This window comes from Trichechus manatus, unplaced genomic scaffold (genome assembly GCF_000243295.1).
Source record: "Trichechus manatus latirostris isolate Lorelei unplaced genomic scaffold, TriManLat1.0 scaffold00179, whole genome shotgun sequence".
NCBI classification, from domain to species: Eukaryota; Metazoa; Chordata; class Mammalia; order Sirenia; family Trichechidae; genus Trichechus; species Trichechus manatus.
The window spans coordinates 1,265,156-1,281,942 of NW_004444115.1; the positions used below are offsets into that span (position 1 = coordinate 1,265,156).

The 16,787-nt window shown below is 52.7% G+C and overlaps 1 protein-coding gene across 1 annotated transcript in view; it reads left to right on the top strand.

Moving 5' to 3' along the window:
* MYO7B (myosin VIIB) overlaps positions 1-16,787 on the top strand; it is a 135,991-nt gene that overhangs the window by 104,704 nt on the left and 14,500 nt on the right. Inside the window, exons 20-29 of the mRNA XM_004387047.2 lie at positions 2,523-2,741; positions 4,288-4,455; positions 4,788-4,997; positions 5,113-5,280; positions 6,800-6,927; positions 10,867-10,993; positions 12,114-12,233; positions 12,883-13,056; positions 13,846-14,073; positions 15,321-15,488. Of these exons, the coding sequence (XP_004387104.1) occupies positions 2,523-2,741; positions 4,288-4,455; positions 4,788-4,997; positions 5,113-5,280; positions 6,800-6,927; positions 10,867-10,993; positions 12,114-12,233; positions 12,883-13,056; positions 13,846-14,073; positions 15,321-15,488 (1,710 nt within the window). The remainder of the gene's footprint in view (positions 1-2,522; positions 2,742-4,287; positions 4,456-4,787; positions 4,998-5,112; positions 5,281-6,799; positions 6,928-10,866; positions 10,994-12,113; positions 12,234-12,882; positions 13,057-13,845; positions 14,074-15,320; positions 15,489-16,787) is intronic.

The window sequence follows — 16,787 nt, forward strand, 5'->3', positions numbered from 1 at the left end:
AATAATTAGACCTCAGCTTCCCACACACTCACGCATGGTTGTTCTCTTTCTCTTTTCTTTTTTTGCATGATGTCTTAGTTATCTTATGCCGCTATAATAGAAATGCCACAAGTGGATGGCTTTAACAAACAGAAATTTATTCTCTCACGGTTTATTGTTGTTGTTAGGTGCCATCGAGTCGATTCCGACTCATAGCAACCCTATGCACAGCAGAATGAAACACTGCCTTGTCCTGCACCATTCTCACAATCCTTGTTACGCTTCAGCCCATTGCTGCAGCCACTGTGTCAATCCATCTCTCACAGTTTAGGAGGGCAGAAGTCCAAATTCAGAGCACCAGCTCCAGGGGAAGGCTTTCTCTGTTGGTCTGGGGGAAGGTCCTTTTCATCAATCTTCCGCTGGTCTAGGAGCTTCTCAGTGCAGGGACCCCAGGTCGAAAGGACATGCTCTGCTCCTGGCACTTCTTGCTTGCTAATAATGAAGTCCCTCTCCTCACTGCTTGATTCTTTTATATCTCAAAAGAGGTTGACTCAAGATACAACCTAATCCTGTAGATTGCATCCTGCTCATTAACATAACTGCCTCTAACCCTGCCTCATTAACATCACAAGGTTAGGATTTACAACACATAGGAAAATCACTTCAGATCACGAAATGGTGGACAACCCACACAATACAGGGAATCATGGCCTACCCAAGCTGACACACATTTTTTTTTTTTTTTTGGTTGGGGGAGTGGGGCACAATTCAATCCACAACACATGAGAAGTTGCTTTTAATCCTAAAATTACTGTCTGGATCAGTGATTCTCAAAGCAAGTAAGCTGTGGGGAGGAGATCAGAATCACTTAAGGGGATTTTTCAAATCACATGTGCCACCTATAAGTCCAGAAATTCTAGCGTATGCCCCAGGGGAGCCTCCCTTGACCAAGAATCACTGTTTTTAGTGAGTTATTCTTACTCAGTGGTTCTCAAACAAGAGCATGCATCAGAATCACCTGAAGGCTTGGTCAAACCCAGATTGCTGGCCCCTTCCCCCAAGTTTCTGACCCAAGAAATTGTATTTCTTACAAGCTCCCAGGCGATGCTGACACTACCAATCCAGGGACCACACTTTGAGAAACATTGGCTTTTTTTTATCTTATTGTGTTAAAATATATATAACAAAACATTTGCCAGTTCAACCATTTTTACACATGATTCACTGACATAGATTACATTCACCATGTTGTGCAACCATCACCACCATGTGTTTCCAAATGTTTTCATTTTCTTAACAGAAACTCAGTACCCCTTAAGCAGTCCCTTCCCACCACACACTCTTTAACATAGTCTCAGGTTGTATGTTTGTGGGATTCAAACGTTCTTCTGCAGAATTTTGGGCATCTCTAGAATGGCGTTGATGTGTCCTGCCTCTGAAATTAGGTCATGGCTGTCTTTTCCCAATTTGAAGGCAACAAAATAAGGTAATGGATGGCTTATTCTCTGTTTCTAACATTTTTCTTAACCACAGGCACTTGCTAATGGCTGTCTGCTACGCAAATGAACCAGGGTAACCTTGAACTTATCCCATAGGCATCATTTGACAGCTTGTCTTGTCATGGACCTGACTGTGGTTGTGACATGCAATAGCCATGCCAGCAGAATAACCCAGGCTGTGTTTTGAGAGGCAGCCTGTCAGTGTTCCATGTCCCCAAAGGTAGAGTGATAGCCGTCATAAATAGAAAGGCAACTCAGGATCGCTTATGTTTCATGCACCGTTTTATTTAAAGTAGGTATCATTATTTCAAGGAAACTGAGGCATAGAGAGGTTAAATAACTTTCCCAAGAGTGCACAGTTAGTAAGCAGTCCAGCTGGGAGTTGAATGCAGATCTGATGACTTCAGAGCCCATCTGCTAAAGCGTGACGCCACATTTCCACTGAACAGCCTGAAGTGGACAGTCACCTGACCCTCACTGGGCTGGTCCTTGTGAGGTCTACAAGAGCTCATCCCAGTGACTCAGTGAATGCTTGCTGTGGCTGAGGGGATGTTTGCAGCACAGAAGTGGACGTTCATCCACTCATCATTCCCTTCTGTTTTAATATCCCCTGAAGGATTAGCTCAATGGAGCCAGCCATAGACCTCTACACAGATGTGCAAGCTCCTGACCAATTGGCTGGACTTGGCTCCAGGTGTGAAAAGTGAGGTCTCTGGAATCCCATCACCTATGTAAAAATCCAAGCCAGTTCTTTATTAGCAGACACAAGGGACCACTTCATTCTTTGTGCTATTTAACACATGCTTATTTACCATTTATTTGTGTCAAGCTCTGTTCTAAGTACTCTACAGGTAATAACTCACTTAATAGACCGTGCTCAAAGTGTGTAAGATTTTAGCACCAGCCCTTTGCAGGTAACTCTGAAGCTACCTGTGAGGTCTCCTCAGGACTACTACTACCTGCTGTGTCCCCTCTGGGAAGGCCTCATGCTCTGTGCTCTGTGAGTCCCAGGCCTCCCGTGAGTGCACCCCTCTTACCTTACAGATCCTCCTAGGCTTTGAGCGCCTGCAGGCGATTGCCCGGAGCCACCTGCTGGCAAGGCAGTACCAGACCCTGCGGGAGAAGATAGTCCATTTGCAGTCCCGGTGTAGGGGCTACCTGATGCGCCGCGCAGTCCAGAACAGGAGAAAGGCCGTGGTGATCATCCAGGCGCATGCCCGGGGCATGGCTGCTCGGCAGAGCTTCCGGAGGCGGAAAGCCAATGTAGGTGGTCCCCACCCTCTTGGGCAGGTGGGGGCAGACTGGGGCCAACATAGGGAGGGCAGGCAGGGAGAGTGATGGCCAAGATAGAAAAGCCCCTTTGGAAAGTCTCCTCAAGCCAAGTGATCTAAAATCTGTTCTACAAGAACACAGCAATAATATAGGAGGCAAACTAGGAGACTCCCTGTGGGCTGAAATTTAGACTCCACAAGAGGCACACCTTTCCCCCTCCCTGTCCAAAGTTGTTACTGCAGTGGCCCATCAAGGCATCCAAGAACCCTTGGTCAACCCCCTGAGCTCGAAGGATATAGCATGGGAGAGGTATCACACCAGCAGGGACTTTTTTAAGACAAGAGAAGTAGGACAGTCTTATGTCTGTAACCTGGAAGTCGTGCTCCCGGTCCTCTCCCTTTAGCCCATGCTTGGGTGTGGTTTCTTGGAAGAGCTGGTCCATCCTTGGGAAGGCACAGGAAACTGAGGCAGGTGAGCTCTGGGAAAGCCCAGTTCCATGGAGGAGGGCAAAGCCCCTGGTAACTAGAATGTAGCATGAAGGCTCAGGGCAGAAGAACACCAAGGGTAGCTGTGGCGATGCCTGGGAGGACAGGAGAGGCTAAAGGGCAGAGTAAGGAAGGGCACCAAGCCCAGGGCTTCCAACCAGTTCCTTCCAGTTCGAACCCCTGCTAAGAATTTGCATTTCTAACAAGTTCTCTACCAAGAATTTGCATTTCCACCCCAGATATACTGAATCAGAATCTACCGCCTAACAAGATCCCCAGGTGATTTTTATGTACAGCTTCCTGGGAACTTGTTAGAAATGCAAATCCTCATCAGGGAGCTTGTTAGAAATGCAAATCTCAATAGGGGTTTGAACCAGAGCTAAGCCCTGACCAAGACTGACCAGGATGCATAGCCCCACATTTTGAAATTTAGGCCTTGCAAGACCTGACTCCTCCAGGGGGCGCTCTTGACTCAACCTCATTCCTTCAGGCCCCACTCACTGGGGAGCTGTGATAGGCTAGGATGAAGGCATGGGTCTACTGAGCCGTTTCTAGTGCAGTGAACAGGGCAAGTAGGAGAACAGATGTTCAGACATGTCAGCGGCTGCTTCTGCACCCAAGTGGTCCCAGGCTGTTTACAAACCAGCCTTACCTGTGCATTAGTTAGCGCAGGCCCAGGGACCTCCCCTGTGGGGGCTGCAATGCTCTGTGGATGGACTGGGTGGTTCAGAGCAGTGGTTGTGCAGCTGGATGCTGGGGACCCTGGTGACCTGAGGAAGGGCTTCAGGAACCAGGTGGGATGGGGGTGGGCCCGCATCTGTGCTTCTTATTCTCCATTGGGAATGTAAAGCCCGGACTGGTTGGTCTCTAGTCACTTCTAGCTATTAAAATCTATAATTTTAGAGGAAAATCTATTTATCTGAACTAATAGTGGCAGGAGGAGGAGTGTTTAGCTTCTGTGAGGGGCTTAGCCTGGGCGACCACAGCAGCCTCACGCTTGCCCCCTGAGTATGGTGGGCCCTGCAATAACCTTCCCCCATGGGTGCATACAGGGACCACTGGTCATCCCAGCTGCACAGCAGAGCCCAAGTGCTCTCCCTGCCAAGAAGCCCAAGTCCATCTACGACACCATCACCGACACGGAGATGGTGGAGAAAGTGTTTGGCTTCCTCCCTTCCATGATCGGTGGACAGGAAGGTCAGTCCGCACCGGCCTTTGAGGTAAGACGCGCCCTTGTCATTCTAGGGTTCAGCCCCAGATGAAGGTGGGAGGACCCCTCACAGTCCCTGACCTCTCTAGGGAGCAACTAGAGCAGGTGGCCAAAGTGAATTCCGCAGGCCCAGGTGGTGGTGCAGAAAAAGGGGCAGGAGCTTCTGCCATCCTGCGGTCCCACTCACAAATGTTAAGCAGGTCTCTTAACTGCACACCCTGCAAATAACCAGGCAGAGCCTTCTCAGCTCCATGTCTCCAAGGGTGCTCGCCCCGCCGGTGGCTAACTTATTGTTATCTGAAGGACCTGCTGGTCCGCACTCGCCTCCTACCTGGCCCCCAGGATCTGGAAACAAGGACCGAGCAGCTGCCTGAGGTGGACCTGGACACGGTCCCCATGGCGGAGGAGCCAGAGGAGGAGGCAGACGGTCTGGCTGAGTACACCTTCCCCAAGTTCGCTGCGACCTACTTCCAGAAATCAGCCAGCCACACCCACATCCGGCGGCCGCTGCTGTACCCGCTGCTCTACCTGGAGGATGACAACGACTGCTCGGTACCCAGAGCGGAGTCCGGGCAGTGGCTAGGAGGGAACAGGGAAGGGGCCGGGGTACTGGGGCCGGAGCAGTGCTGCAGCTGGGGCTCCAGTGGACCTCTGCCGGTTTCCCCAGGCTGCGCTGGCTGTGTGGAACATCATCCTGAGGTTCATGGGGGACCTACCGGAGCCGGTGCTCTTTGCCAAGACCAGCCTGCGTGACAGCTCAGTGATACAGCAGATCCACAACACCCTGGGCATTCAGGGCAGCACCCAGTCTCCACAGCCCAGTGGACCTGGACAGGTCTGGGGAAAGCTGGACAAGAAGGGGGAGGTGAGCCCTGAACCCAGCCTTGGAACTGGGGTCACCCAGGGCTGTTTGATCCTGAATCTCACTCAGAACTCCTGAGTCCTAATTGCACCCAGGACTTTTTGTTCATGCAGTCATTAGTGGAGAGGGTCCCCTGGCTCTGAACATTAGATCTGACTTCAACAGGATTCAAAGACAGTAACAGCACAGCCGATGCTGTTGGTGATGGAACGCCTATAGGCCAGTCGCTTCTCTCTTGGTTTGATTCCCAGGCAGCCACCTAGAAGGCAGGGATGACTCTGCTCGCCTGAAGCATGAATGCAGTGAGATGTGGGGGGTGGGGGCCTGCACTGGGCTTTGTAAGTCGACCAGGAGTGGCTTGGTGAGATGGGATTGCCCCAGCCTAGAGGGCTGTGTGGAGTCAGTGTCATGGGTGAGATGGGGTGCAGGGAGCATGGGGAGAGGTGCAGAAGCACTCAGGAGGACGACTAGAGCTGGCATCATGGAGGCCCTGGGGTTTGGGGGGGCCAGGTGCATGGGGTCCCCTGAGGGCTTGAGGGAGGAGGTCGAGATCTGAGGGATGCAGACCTCGGTCTGAGTGTGAGGCTGTGATGCAGGAGGCTGGGGCAGCCATCAGGCAGGCAGGTGGTGACCATTGTCTCGAAAAGATCTGGCTGGGCTGGAGGAATGTGAAGCAGGTGTGATCTCCGTGGCTGAGGCTAAGAAGTGAATGAAAGCTCTGAGGCAGAGGGCCATTCATCCATCCCCCCTTGTCCTAAGTCATCTCCACCCCAAGGACTCTGGAACAAGCCCGAGCCATGCATGGGAACCCAGGGACAAGCCCACCTTAGTCCCACAGAGCCCATAGAACTGTTAGGGACTGTCGCGTCAACAGCATGACAGCTTGCCCATGGGACACCCAGGGTATGAGCAGGAGCAGCAGGGAGGCTGTCCCTGGAGGAGGCCTCAGGTAGGATGGGTACAGCAAGGAGAAGAGAAGCCCACCAAGGAGGTCCATGTCGGCACCCGAGGCAGGGGCAGGCAAGGGCAAGAAGCGGAAGGCAGAAGGGCAGAGGGCTCTGGGGCCTATAGTGGGTAACCTAATGGGAAGGTGGGCAGAAAACCCAGGGGAGGGTTGGGCAAGTGGCTTGTCTGTGGCTGTCTCGTGAGAGCTCGAACCATTGAGCTCCCTCCTGGAGCAGAAGGAGCTGCCACCAGGCCACCCACTCTCCCTCAGCGAGGGCCCGGCTCACCTTCCCTTGGGAACTTCCCTCCTCCTACAGAGGCCCAGCCACAGAGACAGAGGGACCAAGGACATCTCCTCCATGAAGCTGAGGCGGTCCTCCCAGATCACAAGCCAGGTGAGCCCAGGTCTAGGAGATTCCAGTTCTAGTCTTAGCTCTGCCACTAGCCTAACGCGGGGCTCCAGGCTATCGCTCCTCCCAGAGCCCTGACATCCTCCTTGGCAAACGGGGAGTCACAACTGTCCTGACTGCCATCTTTTGGTCTCAAGGTGGCCAGCCAGCTTAGCGTCAAAGAAAAGGCATTTGAGCTTGACAGCCCCATCTCAGACCGACCCATGTCCAACCTGGAGAAGGTACACTTCATTGTGGCCCATGCCATCCTACGGCCAAGCCTCAGGTTTGTCCCCACACCCACCCCTCCGTTCAGAACAGCGGCTCCCCACATTGGCTCTCACCCATGTCCATAGCCTCCCTTTTGCTCCCCAGGAGACACCCTACCTCTCTGTTCCCTGTCCTGGGGCCTGCAGACTGGGTCTCATTACAGCAAATAATATAGCCACCAAAGGTTCTCTACTTGCTCTGCATTAAGAAAACCCATGAGTAAAACCTAGATTTATGAACACAGATTCATCAAGGGCTGGTGATTCATTTTAGAGCAGGCTTTAGTGCAGGACCCATATAAATGAGCAAGTTCCTTTATATTATATATATTTTTGCTTTATACAATTTGCTTTACAGGGATTGGGTTTCCATGCAGATTTTAATAAGCAGGTAATGCTTTAAGGGTTAAACTACTGTATTTTAGGGATTCACTTATTTTATACTATATTCTTTAAGCAAACTTGGGAAATTATTGACCATTATTTCTTCAAAAATTTTTTTCTGCTCCATTCTGTCTCTCCTCTTCTTCTGGAACTCTGACTAAACCTGTATAAAACCTTTTAATATTGTCATTCAGGTCCCTGAGTCTCTGTTTATTTTCTCTTTCTTTTTTTTCCTCTCTGTTCTTTAGGTTGGATAATTTTAATTGATCTGTCTTCAGATTCACTGATCTTTTTTTCTTTCTTCCCCAATCTGCTGTTATGCTCATCTGGTAATTATTTTTTTTTACTTCAGATGCTGTATTTTTATACCTAGAATTTACACTTGGTTCTTTTTTTATAGTTTCTTTTTCTCTGCCAAGAGTTCCTATTTGCTGATTCACTGTAAACATATTTCCTTTATATCTGAGCATAGTTTTAAAATCTTTTTCTGCTAAATTAAACATCTGGGTTATCTTGGAGCTGGTCTCCATTTACTGCCTTTTCTCATGAGGTTTGTCATGTTTTCCTGTTATGTCCTTGTATGTCTAGTACTTTACTGTTATTTCCTCAGTGCGTAGGTCTAAGACTAGACACCATGTCCTGCATCCTGGGCATTGAGGTTGAATACATTTAAAAACTCTAGATTCTGTTATATTCCTACAAAGAGTGTTGACTTTTTGCTTTAGCAGGCAATTAACTTGGCTGGATTCAATCTTTGTCTCCCCTGTGCAGGCAGCAGCTGGAGTCCCTTTTCAGTTACTTTAGTCATAGCTGGACTGCCTGCAGTCAACCTCACATGTCCAGAGATGAAGGGTCAGGCCAGAGATTTAGGATTATATGCAGGATTTAGGTCTCCCCTCCTCCGGTTCTCTCCTTTCTGAGATTTTCCTCCTCACTTTTCAGCTGGTATGGTTACCCTAAACTCTGTCCTCTGATTCTTCAAGCCAGTAAAGCTACACGGCTTCTATCTGAGTTTTAGCTCCCTTGCATGACACTGACTGGGCAACTTTTTTAACTTTGTTTGTGCTGTTGGTAGCTCTCTCATGGTTTAAGCCATAAACCTCACTGGCCACCATGTCCTCCAATACAGCAGACATCTATAAGCTGTGTCTCAGTGAGGTGCATTGTGGGTTCTTCGGATAAAACCCTCTGCAGGAACTTCCACACAGTGTCAGTCTCCAACTGAGGATGGAACACTCACTGATCACGTGAGCTCCCTTGCCAACTCCAGCCCCCAGTGGAATGTCCCACAGCCTCTTCTGTAGACTTCTGGAATGATGGGCTGCCTGCTTGTGAGGGATCCCATCAAGATGCCTCAGCCCATTTCCTTCCATGGCATTCTCTTGGGCAATAGGAAGCTCATTCATCCTTGTCCCACCAAACAATACAAGTGCAATTCCCGGATCCTCACTATTCTGTCTCCATCCTGCCCTCAAGTGTAGCTTAAATTCCCCAGGAGGAAGCAGGCACCAGTTTCTGTTCACGGAGACCTCCAACTCCAGAGTACATGAGTCAGTGAAACATTCTCAAGAACCCTGTCACTGTGCTCTAGCTCAGTACCCTGTGGTGGGCTGATGGGCTTCTGCAACTCAGCACGCCTTGGATGGGGAGTAAGATAGATATGTCTTGTCTCTGACAGACAGCCCCCATTCCTATTAGCAATTGTCCTGGGATTCCCCTGAGTGCCACTCACCCCCGTCACTTGAAGGGAGTGGAAATAGGCCAGATATCTCTCTACTCCTATGAAGTGCCTTCCAGGAATCTCCTTCCAAAGTTCCAGTCTTCCCATATGCAGGCTGGAGGTGGTATGGTGGCTGGACTGGTTCTGTCGTCTTTTAGTAACTCCTAAGAGAATGTCTCTTTACGATGTTGGATATTATCATCTATCTGTCCTTGGCTTTAAAGCCAAATCCAAGACAAAAGCAAATTCCTCATCCCACATCTGGTCACACATTCAATTAACATGTACTAAGTACCCACTCAGGGTCAGGCCACGGGCTGAGCTTTGAAATGGAAAGAGGAAGAAGATGAGTCTTTATCCTTGAGGAGCTCACCACTTAGTCTGTGGGCCGGAAGGACCAGGAAAGCCACAGTAATGGGATGTGATAAGATGCGAATCTGTTCAGGGTCCAGTAGGGGTACCAAAGAGAAGTAGTCTTAATGCTTTCGTGGACCAGGTGAGGTGAGAAGGAGGAAAGGTGCTCATAGGTAGAAGGGGTAAGGCAAACAAGGTCACAGTGCCTTGAAACAGCCTAATGGGTCTGGAATCCCAAGTTTCTCAGCTGGGGCATGGAGTTTGGATTCAGTCCTAAGGGCAGGGGGGAAACGTTTTAAGCATGAGAGGACCATGATCATAATTGATTTCTAGAAAGATCTCCCAGGCAACAACATGGAGAGTTGGAGCCTAAGGGCAGGAGACCAGGAGGGGGCTGTTCCAGAGGTCAGAGACAGCTCATGAGGGATGGCCCAGGGAGTAGGAGACAAGGGGACAGAGAAAACATCAGGAGGCGGATGGTAGGATGCAGCACTGAATGGATTTGGGAGATGAGAGGAAGGAAGAAGTCTAGGATGAAGGTGATACAAAAAGTGAGGGTGGGCTGGAGATGACTCTCCAGATCATGAGAGCCAACTTTGCACATCTCTTCCCAACTCTGTGTTTAGGGATGACAACAGTAGCTTGAAATGGGCCTTTGTGGGAATATTTACACCATGGAAATTGGCAAATGCAACAAATCAGGGCTTATTTTCCCTTGAGAGTTGGTTGTAGGACTTTCATCAGCACATTGCTGGGTATTAGGGGAAAGATGTTGGCCTCTGGATATGTTGGATTTGAGGGGCTTATGGGACATCCAAATGGGGCTTATGGGACATTAAGATGATGGAGGCTTGAGTCAGGGAGGAAGGATCTGGGAGAACCTCCCTCCTTGCCCTGCAAGAGGAGACAGAAAGGAGGGGTTCATGAGCCTGTAGGGGTGGGAGCTGGTCAGGAGTGAGGAGTTGAGGGTTCTCCCATGAAGTCCCCTTTTTCTCTCTGCAGTGGAGGATGAGTGGCCTCATTCAGGGAAGGGGGTAGGGCCTCAAGGTAGAGACAGAAGGTTTGAAATAACTGTGAGTAGACCGGGTGGTGCAAAGGGCAGGGATGCTGCTGGAGACCCATGGGGACCTCCTCCATCCATGCCTACAGCTGAAGGCCAGGGCAGAGAGGGCCGAGGGAGTAACATAATAAGGACATTGTGGGGCAGACAAGTGAGGAAGTGAGAGAGAGAGCAAACGCCTGAGGGGACGAGATGATGGGAAGAGGAGCTGGGGTTTGTTTGGTAAGACAGGAAATGAGGGCTAAAGGGAGTGCGGTCCCCAGGCCCTGGGAAAACAGCAGAGGTGGCTTGGTCCTGGGAAATGACAGGGTCCAGGTGGGCCCGGACAGGGGACATGACGCCACCCAGGGTGCAGAAGAGACGTGTGTCTCCTTTCAGTTGCCCCCTCCCCCTTCTCCCAGCCCCCAGCCTGCCATCCCACTGGTCTGTCTATTTCAGGGATGAGATTTACTGCCAGATCTGCAAGCAGCTCTCAGAGAACTTCAAAATGAGCAGCCTGGCCCGAGGCTGGATCCTGCTTAGCCTCTGCTTGGGCTGCTTCCCGCCCTCAGAGAGGTTCATGAAGGTGGGAGGGCTGGGCGGGGGAGGGTGGGGTGGTGGGAAGAGTGGCTCCAGAAATCCAGGTCCGTGGCTAGTTCTCCTAGTTCTCCTGTACCGCAGGCCAGGATAAGCAGCCCTGCCTGCGCTTCCCTGGGCCTCAGTTTCCCCATCTGTAAAAGAGGATACTGAATCTAGCTCCTTCCAAGCCTCAACTCAGTGTCCACAGGGCCATTTCACTGGGGCTCTTTTGAGGCTAAAATGAGACCATGGATGAAATGTGTGAAGGAAAGACAAAGGCATCTTGGGAGGGGCACCGACTAGGGGTCGGCTGCTGCACCTCTTCCAGTCCTTAGAACGGAAAGTAGAGGGGCACACTGGGGGAGATGTTCCCAAGTGCTACAGACCCCAGGCTTCACTTCTGTAGTACAACTTTTTATTCTGTCTATAAAGTAATATGTGGAAAATGGAGAACCTCTGAAAAGAAAAGTCACCCCAACAGGTAACTCCTCTTGATATTTTCTTCTGGCCTTTTGCGGTGTTACAGTGCCATAATTGTGACTGTACAGAAAATCAGTTGGATTTCCTCACCTCTCCCCTGGGAGGCAGCAGGAAGCAGCTTTAACGCCATCTATTATGCAGTTGTCCCAGAAGATACTTAACTTGTTGATGGACATTTATGAGGCTTCCAGTTGTTTATTACTATAAATAACACTGTGATTTAAAAAATATATATTTTTAGGATAGCCTTGAATTATTGGGTCAAAGAGTATGAACACTCTAAGACTATGGTACGTATTGCCAAATTGCTCCCCAGAAAGGTTGTACCCATTGCCATCAAGTCAATTCCAACTCAACGATCCTACAGGACAGAGCAGAACTGCCTCATAGGGTTTCCAAGGAGTGGCTGGTGGATTTGAACAGCCAACCTTTTGGTTAGCAGCCGAGCTCTTAACCACAGCACCACCAGGGCTCCAGAAAGGTTGTACTGATTCATGTTCCTTCTTAAGCGTGTGAGTGCCCGTCTCACCACACTGCACCAACACTAAGTGTTATAATTTTTTTTTAATCTTTGTTTGGACAGGAAATAAAAATTGGTCTCCGTTCTAAGTGTCTTCCTCTCCTTCTCCCCCTTCCTCACCTGCCAGTATTTGCTGAACTTCATCGGCCAAGGGCCGGCAGGCTACGGACCTTTCTGTGCTAAGCGCCTGAGACGTACCTATGCCAATGGGGTACGCACGGAGCCCCCCTCCTGGCTGGAGCTACAGGTAGGTGCTGGCAGGGACAGGCGACAGGCAGTGTGGACACCTTCTCCTAGGGCAGGTCCTCTATCCTACACCAGGAGGCTGTCGGTCATCTCCTGTCACACCCCTTCCCACTTCTCACCAGCCACGTGAGCCCACCACATCTCCCTCCCTACCCACTTCATTTTACCTGCTTGGTTCAGAAGCCCTGGGATTGCAGGTGAACTGGTAGCCACTGTGTGAGTATGAGGAAAGATAGCTTTCGTGGACCCGAAAGTGTTCCAGATATTGGACTTCTGACCATGTATGATTCTAAGTCACAGCCTTGCCAAAGCTCAGGGCTCTGATCTAAAAGTGGGACAGCCTGCCTGCCGGCTGCATCCCTGGAGCTCGGGGTGGGGGGGCCTTGTGGAAGCACACGGATTGCGGGTGTGTGTAGTGTCCCCTGGATCAGGCAACAGATGTGAGTGGGGCCTCACTGTTAACTCAGACCGAGCCCTGTGGGTGACACTGGGGCTTCAGAAGGTCCCAGGCCTCAGGAAACATGGGCTTGGGAGAGGCGCATAGGTGGGATGGTGGTGGTGGGCTGGCCTTCGCTCTGAGGTTCCTGAAGCCACAAGCCAAGCCCAGGAGCCTGCGGGGCAGAGGGTCCTAAGTCTCCACTGCCACCCAGGCTGTCAAGTCCAAAAAGCACATCCCAGTCCATATCACCATGGTGACTGGAGAGACCCTGACCATCACGGTCGACTCAGCCTCCACGGCGCGGGAAGTCTGCCTGCACATCGCCCATAAGCAGGGCCTCAGCGACCACCTGGGCTTTTCCCTCTATGTCGCCGTGTACAACAAGGTATGAGTCCTGGCCTCACACACCCAGGCCAGAGGGCCCCGAAGCTCAAGCTCTCACCCCAGGACCACCTGGCCACCACACACATGTGTGTACATAAACACACACACAGATACACACATACACAGATACACACATGCATACACATACACATATACACACGTATGTATACCATATACACACCCAGAAATGCCTTCACAACCAGCAGCCCAAATGTTCACATACACAACTCCAGCAGCCATACCTCAGCCCCAAACAGTGTCACACACAACCCTTGTTGCTTCCCTGCCACACTGGGCAGCCAGAGTCCCCCTGCTTATGGCCCGCACACTGATAGCTAGGGACTCCAACAAGCCTGCTCCAAATCACCCTCCGACATGGCCAGGTAGACAGGGTCACACTGCACAGCCCACTGTAACTCTGCATGGCAGCCTACCTAGACACCCATATTCCCACGCCTGCACCATGGACACCTCACACCCTCAGATGCAGACACACTCACACCAACCCACCAGGGTGTTACTGCTGTGTCACCTCGGCCAGGGTCAACCTGTGACTCCTTTGGCCATGCCCGTTTGTAGAAACCCCTCAGGCATCCAGCAGTTCCTCCACTCAGCGGAAGTGGATGGCGGCCAGCTTGGCCCCGCACCCACGTTGAGCTCTGAGGTCCCCACCCTCCAGGAGCAACCACTGGTAGTGAGCACACCTTCCAGACACATGTACAGAGGGTGGGCATCCACTGGGCTGTGGACTCCCAATGGCCACTAACCCGCTGCCCGGTTCTGGCCTCAGTTCTGGTCACTGGGCAGTGGGCGCGATCACGTAATGGACGCCGTTGCCCAGTGTGAGCAGCTGGCCCGGGAGCGGGGCGAGAGCGAGCGCCAGTCGCCCTGGCGCATCTACTTCCGGAAGGAGTTCTTCACCCCCTGGCACGACTCCAAGGAGGACCCTGTCAGCACCGAGCTCATTTACCGCCAAGTCCTCCACGGAGTCTGGTCCAGCGAGTACAGCTTCGAGAAGGTGAGGGGCCTGAGAGAGAAACGGGTTCCAGGGCAGGGGGTCAGTACAAGGGTGGGTTAGCCTGGGCTGCAGTAACTGGGGAGCACTCTGTGGGGGAGGGGGCCTTGGACTCAGAAGGTAACTGAGAACAGAATGCAGAGGGGCAGAGGGAGAGTGGGGTGCGTCGCCCATAGAAGCACCACAGACAAGAAGGCAGAGGGCAGAGGGTGGTGCCAAGGAGACAGTTGGAGCAGGTCCTGGGCACTCTGCTGGGGGTGCAGCATCCCCTCTAAGCCCTTCATCACCTCCCCCTTGGACCAAGGTCTGCCAGGCCTATGGGGTCCGTGGAATCAGCAACAGGTGGGGAAGGCCCCACAGTCGGGCCCAGGCCCAGCCTGGCCACACCACAGCAGCTCTGTTTACGGGGCAGCAAGGCCTGGTGGTCAAGAACGTGGCAAGAGCCCTAGTGCCCGAGTTCAGGTCCCATCTCTGCCTCTTCCTGGTGGTGTGACCTCGGCAAGTCCCTCTCTGAGCCTCAGGCCCACGTCTGGAAAGTGCCAAGAGTGACAGTACCTATTTTGTAAGGTTGTTGTGACAGCCGAGACCGTGCTCATGAAGGCCTGGGAGCAGCTCTGCACCTGTTTGGCAGGTGCAGACCTCTCTGAGAGTGAGTCAGCAGGCCGCTCTGGTGGCTAGAGTGGGCCAGAGGCAGCTTCAGCAGTCCTAGAAGCAGAATGGGGTGGTGGGTGGGGGAAGCAGCGCAGGACTAGGCCCTGGAGGCAGGGAGCCTAGAGGGGACGGGCCCAGAGGGCAGACCAGCCAGTGGCTCTGCAGGTCTTTGGTCTCCTGGGGAGAGCAGGGCTGCTTGGAGCCAGGCTCTGGCACAGGATCCATCTGAGTCCTGACAGAAGCCCGTTGATCACTGAGGACTGAGGCCTGGTCCACGTTTACCCTACTGGTAGTAGCAACACTGGGGTTCCACCCAAGGCCCTGAGCCCCCCACCACTCCCTGGCTGCCAGAGGGGTGGTAGAGGAGCACAGGGAGTCTCCCCTGTCCTCCATCTGCCAACAGGCGCGCCACCTGCACTGGGCCCAGTCAAGGCAAGTGGTGGTTTCGTTTGGGGAGGGGCAGGTCCTGCCTAGAGGGCCAGTTCTTGTCTGAGCAGCCTGTCAGCTCTGCTGTGTTGAGGAGCTTGGGTGAGGGGCGGGGCATACAGAAGAGGCCCTGTCTCCCCTCACCTGCCACATCTGCCCATGGGGCTGTATAGGAGGAAGAGCTGGTGGAGCTGCTGGCTCGGCACTGCTACGAGCAGCTCGGTGCCTCGGCGAGCAGTGAGGCCATCCAGGAACTGCTGCCCAGCTGCATTCCCGCCAAGCTGTACAGGACCAAGCCCCCTGAGAAGTGGGCTAGCCTTGTTGCTGCTGCCCACACCAAGGTCAGCCTCCCCGCAGCCTGGACACTTCTGGGGGGGTGGGGCTGAGTGTCTACCTGCAACCTGAGTGCGTCCACTCTGCGGTCCACCCTGCAGCCTGGGTGTGCAGAGGGGATGGAGCCCTTTTGTCTCCATAACTGGCCTTCGCCATGGACCCTCTGGCCCCCTGGTAGTGGGGAAACCTGAACTTGCCAATTAAGGCTAGCTGAGGCTCGTCAGGGTAAGCAGCTTCATTCAGCTCAGCTCCCTGCTGCAGGCCACTCCACCTTCCCCCTTCCTTTCAAGTGAACCTGGGAATACGGGCAGGGCAGCCCACCCCTGTGGCAGCCCCTCCTGCAGCATTGGGCTGGCCTCAGCCTTTTGGTTTGTGAGGGCATCCACAGCTGCTGACCACCAATTGTGGTGTGGCCTCGTCATCGAAGGCCTGCCCTTGGAGGCTTCCTCTCCTGACACCCAGCCTCCCCCAGCCCCTCTGCAGCCCCTCCCAGGCCCCGCATGTGATGTGCTGATCTGGAGAGCGAGACCATTGCTGCGTCCACCTCCCCATGTGGACACAGCCCAGGGCAGAGCTCCCCAGAGGCTCACCACCTCCCTGCCCCACAGCCAGCCCCAGGCAGCATTCTCAGAATCACCCTGATCAGAGGAGGTTTCTGCTATACCCCCAGAATTCCCACCCAGGAGGGGACAGCCAAGACACACCACTTGATTTCCCAGCCTGGGCTGCATCCCTCTGCTCCTCTGTTGGAGTGCCCTTCTTCCCAGGGGCCTGCAGGGCACAACTGTCTCAGGTGTCCAGGCCCAGCTGTTGCGGCTGCTGTGGGACAACTGTGCATGTGGGGGCACCAAGGATAAAAGCCTGGAGGTTAATGACCCCTGATGACCCCGTGACACTCTAGACCAAGGACAAGGCAGGGAATAAGAAGGCAATCCCTGGGTGACAGCCCAGTGTCAAGAAGATAAATGCCAACAGAGGGCACAGACAACAGTGCCATCAGAGCTCAGAAAGGTGCAGAGGAGACAGCCTTGGGAGGCAGCCTCCATTCTGCCATCCTAGAGGGCCATTCCCAAAGAGGGCCCCTTCAGTCATGCTCCTCTGACTTGGGAAACGCTACTTGCTCTGTCCATTCCTGGTGAGTCACAATGCACTGTCCCTTATTCAAGGCTCTAAGAAGTCCTGCAGGAAAGAAGCCTGATTGCCCAAACGTGTTTGACCACAGAACCTCTATTCCACAGACGCTCATTAGCATCCCCTGGAATACTCCTTGGTCAGGACAGCAAAGTCCTCTTGGTCATTTCTGGTGC